This window comes from Phaenicophaeus curvirostris, chromosome 11 (assembly GCF_032191515.1).
Source record: "Phaenicophaeus curvirostris isolate KB17595 chromosome 11, BPBGC_Pcur_1.0, whole genome shotgun sequence".
NCBI lineage: Eukaryota > Metazoa > Chordata > Aves > Cuculiformes > Cuculidae > Phaenicophaeus > Phaenicophaeus curvirostris.
In genome coordinates, this window is record NC_091402.1 from 12,567,875 (window position 1) to 12,574,891 (window position 7,017).

The 7,017-nt window shown below is 45.2% G+C and overlaps 1 protein-coding gene across 2 annotated transcripts; it reads left to right on the plus strand.

Annotated features, from left to right (window-relative positions):
- The first annotated feature begins 210 nt into the window (after positions 1 to 210).
- LOC138725028 (histone-lysine N-methyltransferase SETMAR) lies at positions 211 to 6,660 on the plus strand. 2 transcript variants are annotated; one of them, XR_011338174.1, is made up of 3 exons: positions 211 to 297; positions 3,183 to 4,390; positions 6,606 to 6,660. XR_011338174.1 is itself a non-coding variant. In XM_069865520.1 (2 exons), exons 1-2 carry the CDS (start codon positions 211 to 213, stop codon positions 3,978 to 3,980), a joined length of 885 nt encoding a protein of 294 aa, XP_069721621.1. In that variant the 3' UTR covers positions 3,981 to 4,433. The 2 variants fall into 2 exon arrangements, 1 of the variants encoding a protein (XP_069721621.1); XM_069865520.1 differs by lacking the exon at positions 6,606 to 6,660 and having other exon boundaries at positions 3,183 to 4,433.
- The last annotated feature ends 357 nt before the right edge of the window (positions 6,661 to 7,017 follow it).

A 7,017-nucleotide genomic window follows, 5' to 3' on the forward strand; every position in this document is an offset into this window, starting at 1 on the left:
TGGGGCGGGGCCTAGGCAGGGACAGCCAATCAGTGGCGTAAGGGGGCGGGGACTCTGCAAGAACAGCCAATCAGCGGCATCGGGGGCGGAGCCAAGACAGGGATAGCCAAACAGTCTGGGAAGGGGCGTGGCTTAGGCAGGGACAGCCAATCCGCAGAGGCAGGGGCGGGGCTTAGGCAGGGACAGCCAATCCGCAGAGGGAGGGGGGCGATGGCGGCCGGGCCGGACATGAGCGGAGGGCTGGAGCCGGTGCCGGTGGCGCTGTGGCCGCCCCGGGAGGCCCCGCCGGCCTTTCAGGTAGGGGCGGGGGCCGCTCGCGAACGGGAGACGAGCGACAGGAGAAGGGGGAGCGGAGGAGGAAGCGGCCGGGTCGCCGCCGGGCAGGAGCGAGGCCGGAGCTGGACCCGGGGCGGTCCGGGGGACGCTGCTCGGCCCGGCCAGGGGGTTGCAGGGAAAGGGGCAACCCAGAAGGAGAGGGGGATCACAGAACCGTAGAACGGTTTGGGGTGGAAGGGACCTTAAACTCATCCAGTTCCAACCCCCCCGCCACGGGCAGAGACACCTCCCCCAGATCAGGCTGCCCAAGGCCCCATCCAGCCTGGCCCTGAACACCTCCAGGGAGGGGGCAGCCACAATTTCCCTGGACAACCTGTGCTAGGGTCTCATCATCCTCATCGTGAAGAATTTCTTCCTAATCTAAATTTTCCCCCTTCCACTTCAAAGCCATTCCCCTTCATCCTGTCACTCCATGCCCTTGTAAAAGTCCCTCCCCAGATTTCTTGTAGCCCCTTCAGGTACTGGAATCATAGAATCACCACGTTGGAAGAGACCCACCAGATCATCGAGTCCAACCATTCCCACCAATCTCTAAACCATGCCCCTTAGCACCTCATCCACCCGTGCCTTAAACACCTCCAGGGAAGGTGAATCAACCACCTCCCTGGGCAGCCTGTTCCAGTGCCTAATGACCCTTTCTCTGAAGAATTTTTTTCCTGATGTCCAGCCTAAATCTCCCCTGGCGGAGCTTGAGGCCATTCCCTCTTGTCCTGTCCCCTGTCACTTGGGAGAAGAGGCCAGCACCCTCCTCTCCACAACCTCCTTTCAGGTAGTTGTAGAGAGCAATGAGGTCTCCCCTCAGCCTTCTCTTCTCCAGCTTAAACACCCCCAGCTCTCTCAGCCGCTCCTCATAAGGCCTGTTCTCCAGCCCCTTCACCAGCTTTGTTGCTCTTCTCTGGACTCGTTCCAGAGCCTCAACATCCTTCTTGTGGTGAGGGCCCAGAACTGAACACAGTACTCAAGGAGCGGTCTCACCAGTGCCGAGTACAGAGGGAGGATAACCTCCCTGGACCTGCTGGTCACGCTGTTTCTGATCCAAGCCAAGATGCCATTGGCCTTCTTGGCCACCTGGGCACACTGCTGGCTTATGTTCAGTCGGCTGTCAACCAACACCCCCAGGTCCCTCCTCCAGGCAGCTTTCCAGCCAGGCTTCTCCCAGTCTGTAGCACTGCACAGGGTTGTTGTGCCCCAAGTGCAGGACCCGGCCTTTGGCCTTGTTAAACCTCATGCCATTGGTCTCTGCCCAGCGGTCCAGCCTGTTCAGATCCCTTTGCAGAGCCTTCCTGCCCTCCAGCAGATCGACACTTCCACCCAGCTTAGTGTCATCTGCAAACTTGCTAAGGGTGCCCTTGATGCCTTCATCCAGGTCCTGGATAAAGACACTGAACAGGGCTGGACCCAGCACTGAAAGCTGCTCTACGGTCTCCTTGGAGCCATCTACAGGCTGAACAACCCCAACTCTCTCCACCTGTCCTCACACAGGAGGTGCTCCAGTCCTCTGATCATCTTTGTAGCCCTCTGGGCCCATTACAACAGCTCCATATCCGTTTTCTGTTAGGGATTCCAGGTGTGGACACCGTACTTAAACATTTTTCATGCTTTCTCACTCATAGCCCAGTTTCTGCTGCCTTCTGCATTAGATGCATAAGTTCCAAGCGCGTTTTCTGGATGCACACGTGGTCTCCTGGGACTACTTATCAGTGATGTTGACATCCTGACAAAACAGAAGGCAGTAGCTCCTAACGAGCCTAGGGGAAAAAGAGAAAGGCCTCATCCACACACACCCTAATCTTTCTAAACGGCATAGTGTGAAGGCTTGTAGTCAGTGAATGGGAGAAGATGAGAATAGAAAATGGATTATTAAACTTGGTTTTGAGTAAGATGAAATGACTGAGAAAGCTGATGTTTACATAACAGAAGCTTCTGAGTGAACTGGCATATTTCCCAAAACCCAGGAGCTACAAGACATAAGGTACTATGAAATGTAATATTTAGTAATAGCACTTACTCAACATTTCTAAATAAAGCTCTGGAAGCTGAATGCTGAGAAGAAAGTAAAAATATCTGTAGCTGTCTTTACATTTTAATTTTTCAAAGTCAGCAAAGTTTCAGCTTTTATTTTGCAGCAGTCCACAGCTGTATAATCAGTCACCTGCTGGGGGCATTGGTGTGATTTTGAGAACCTGACTTCCAGCGTAGGTTGCTTGAACTGAACCATATCTGTACATGCAGACAGAATTTAAGGTGAAGCAGATACCACCTTGCATCCTACCCAGACAACAGAGGTGTTAACCTAGCTTTTTTGTAAATACATAGAGGTGTGTTATTCATCACCATCATCACTTCCTAACAAAATTAACAGGAGCAAGTTGGAATGCAATATTAAGACATAAACGGAAAGCATCTTTGTTTTTAACAAAAATGGGCATATGAAATTCTGTGACTTAAACCAGCTATAGACTAACTTCAGAAGTAGCTTAGGAAGCATTTTGAAGGGGATAGAATTACTTGAAACGTTCTTTGCCATTTCTATGAATAAAATCCTATCTAGTGAACCACTTAGCTGATGTGTTTTTCCTGCTAAGGGCTGTTTTTATTCTGGCTAGCAGACTGTTTTGAGAAACTCAGTCACTAACAGACTATGGATTCTTTTTCATTCTATATGGAATATCCAATTTGCATTCTTTAGAATGTTTATATAAGTTAGAATTGTAGTTAGAAGCTTACAGGAAAAGGAAGTGTTCATGATTTCAGTTGAGATCAGTTGTTGCCAGATATGGGCTTCTTAAAATCCGTGGAAAGAAGCACTGAAAGTAACAAAGATGTTACTCCTCTTCTCTTTGCAGTATAGCCCAGATAACGTGGCTGGAGCAGATGGAGATATTGACCCCACTGAAATCACCTTTCCTGGATGTTCTTGTCATACCAGCTCCTGCATGGTTCACGAGTGCTCATGTCTTCACCGTGGTGAAAATTACAACAGTTTGTGCCTCAGGCCTACAGAGAAAGAGCTGGAGTATGCCAAGCCTGTTTTTGAATGCAACACCATGTGCCACTGTGGTGAATCCTGTCAAAATAGGGTTGTTCAGAGGGGACTGCAATTCAGACTTGAGGTATTTAAGACTGAGAAGAAAGGGTGGGGTCTTCGCACTCTGGAATTCATAGGTAAAGGAAGATTTGTTTGTGAATATGCTGGTGAAGTTTTAGGCTTTAACGAGGCCCGTAGAAGAATTCAGGCCCAGACATCAAAGGACTCGAACTACATTATAGCAGTGAGGGAGCACTTCCACAGCAGTCAGATAATGGAGACATTTGTTGACCCTACATATATTGGTAATGTAGGCAGATTCCTGAATCATTCCTGTGAACCAAATTTATTTATGGTGCCAGTTAGAGTTGACTCAATGGTGCCTAAGCTGGCGCTTTTTGCAGCTACTGATATTTCTGCTGGAGAGGAACTTACATATGATTATTCTGGAAGATTCCATAATTTACCAATAACTAACAGAGAACAAAAAACTATAGAGGAAGACAACAGACTGAGAAAACCTTGCTACTGTGGTTCCCGCACATGTGCTTCTTTCTTACCTTGGGACAGTTCCCTCTTTTCCACAACAGACACTTGTTCAGGAAGCTCTCCATAGCTTTTTGGTCCCTAAGGACACCTAAAATGTGTATTTTTCCCTAATAGGCAAATTGAAGTTAAATAATTTAAAGAAATTATATTCCACCAAGGAAGCACGTGTGGTTTTGAGTAACACCTCAAAGGCAAAATTTGGGGGATAACATCATGCAGCATCCTAGAGACGGTTTCCAAGGTTGATGGTATGAAGGAGCACAGAAGCTTCAAGATGTTCCAAAATCCATTATGAAGCTAGGCCTGGTGGTGTTTTCTTCTGACAGTTTCCTGTATGTTGGAGCACCTCTCACAATTTGTACATTTCAGAAAAAATGAACTTAACAACATCGCCACATGAAAAGGACATGTAATTACAATGAGAAATGTCACTCAGGAGAATGAGACCAAGGAATGCTGGCATTTGCAACAGGGGCAGTAAGTTTCTTCAGTCCTATTAAAATAAATTATTTTAAAATTACTTGCTTCAAATGTTTTTGGTTTTGTCCCACAGAACATAAATTACTGTTATTATTGATGCAAAAAACTTTCCCAGAAATATCAGTTTGAATGCTTCAGCCATCCTCCCCTTTTTCCATCTCCGGTCACGTCTAGTTGCATGCCAAAATCTGTTTTTAAGTGACTAGTTCTGTTTCATGGACATTTAATTTCTGTGTAAGTGGCACAGTACTGCAGGCTCTGAGAAGTACAATCATCCAGTCTTTTTAAATCACGTCTATCTCAAGGCTTATCCACTAAGATTTCTGCAGTAACAAAAAACAGCACATCCATTTTTCTTTCCAGCACTATTATTCCGCATTCTGGAAGCAAATTCAGACTCTGCAGTCTAAAGCAGCGTAATGCCACTATTCTGATTTCTGAAATGGATTAAAGTAGGAAATAGAAAAGAACATCTGAACAAAACCAAATTTGTCTCCTTATATTGTTGAACAGCTGGCAGATAAGTGAGTGTTCCTTTCAGCTACTGATTTGTTTTCACTATTCCCACTGAGCCAAACTGTATAAAGCAAGGCCTATCCTTTCCCAGCAGAGGGAGAAAGTCACCGCATCTTTATCTTTCTTGTACAGATCTAGCACACGTACACGGCTTTACTGAGCATCCTCTTACACCAGGGATACACGAGAAAGCTTCCCAGACTCAGTGCATTCTGCAACTGCACATTACTTCACTTCCTTTCTAGAAAGATCAAATTAAGGAAGTTTCAAACAGGCTTGTTTCAAATTTCTCCCAACTTTGACATACAAGACAGAAATTGAAATGCTGCGTTTTACAGTTGTGCCACGCATGTCATCAGTGGCACAACCTCCAAGGTCATTTGCTCTGTACAGTTTGATTTTTAACTGTATTCATCACCTTTGACATAACACACACACAAGACAGCATAGCTCGAGGGGGATGAGCTGCTCTGCAGGCCATAGGTAACTGTTTTAAAGACAACTTCGATTTCAACCTGAAAGATAAGCCTGACACTGGCAAGGCATAAAGGATAACTAGCAAATAGCAAAATAGTAGCAGCAAAACAAAATCTTACTTTGTTTTCACCTGTACTTCCTTGGTTCAGTGTTAGCTTTTCTCCATTTAATATCTATCTTCATGTTTCCGTTACGAAGAACTGCTGTTGAGGTTTACATATGGCTGTGGTTTTAGGTTAAGATAAAGATTACCACATGATTTTTCTTGGGGCTAATCATTGAATGTCACTTCTGTCAGTACAGAAAGCTTCCAAAAGAGTTCAGCTGCTTGTCAAAAGTAATTTATAAGCTGAGTGGCCATAAACTTGACACCTTGTCTGATAAGGGTGCCTGTTTCTACAGAAGAGAAGTTCTCCACATCCTGTAACTCGGAAGACACGCTGCTCTAGATACCAGAATACTGCTTCAGTTGCAGGGTCTCTTGTCCTATTTAGAGGCTTATCTAGTTTTCTTCTCCCAAAAGGCATGGTGCCAGCCAACTTCAGCCTGTAGGACTGGAGGGCTGGGAGTACATGATCCACTCTACTTCTACTTTCCGCCCTGGAAAAAGTTTCAGAACTAGTTTTACACCATCTGTATTACTATTCCTCAAGATTAGATGGGTTTTCAAGATGACAGCACAGTTTGTGAGCTTCCTGTTATGAATATTTACTTGGCATGATTTTGGATAGTTAAGGACATGTAGATTCAGGAAAAAAAAAATCCAACCCCGAAACACACCTCCCTAAACACCATTAGCAATATCTACTCCTGGCATCACCAGCCTTAAACCAGAGAACACAACTGAGCCTTCTGTCTTGGTGCAATCCAAACCTCTCAGACCCAGCCAGCTAATGCCGCCTCTAGGCAAGTGAGCCAAACATCAGTTACCTGGTCAGAACAAACAAGACTGTTGTACTCTTAAAAACAGCCAGCCACATTAAAGGCCTTGCAAGAATATGAAATAATATGTTGACTTGGGTTCTAAACCATCACGGAAACTGTTAATGGCCTCTTTCCATAAAGCATGTGCATAATACTTGGCTATGCCTTAGCACTACAGCTGCCTTGTGGTGTGGGACAAGAGTCAAGACAAAAAAAAAAAAAGTCGCCTTACAAGTGAATAAAAGAAAATAGACCTTTTCCTACCTGCTGAATTTCAGTTCACTTTTTCTTTCAGCTTCATCGAGTCCACTTGACAGTTCTGGGTGCTCTTTCACACCAAATCCAATCAAACAGCTCAAAAGACTAAGCTCTGTGTAATCCTCCTTCCTTTCCTCTGCTCTCAAAGTGCAGAAATGATTATCAATATTTCAGTGTTCAATACTCGACCTTGGAGACTTATTTTCCCACTGAAATCTGATCAGATTAATTCAAGAATGTTTAATGAAAGATCTTGTAATAAATACAGTAACCGTTACGCAAACAAAACCAGCGTGAATGGGTTCATGTTCCTGGTCTCTTGTGGAGATGGTGGAAGACACTGCTCCAGGTGCTCCCCACAGCACAGCGAGTATTGACTGACTGACTTCTGATGTGTGGCATCATGAAGCTGTTTATTTAAATATAAAGTCATAATACAATTCTATATA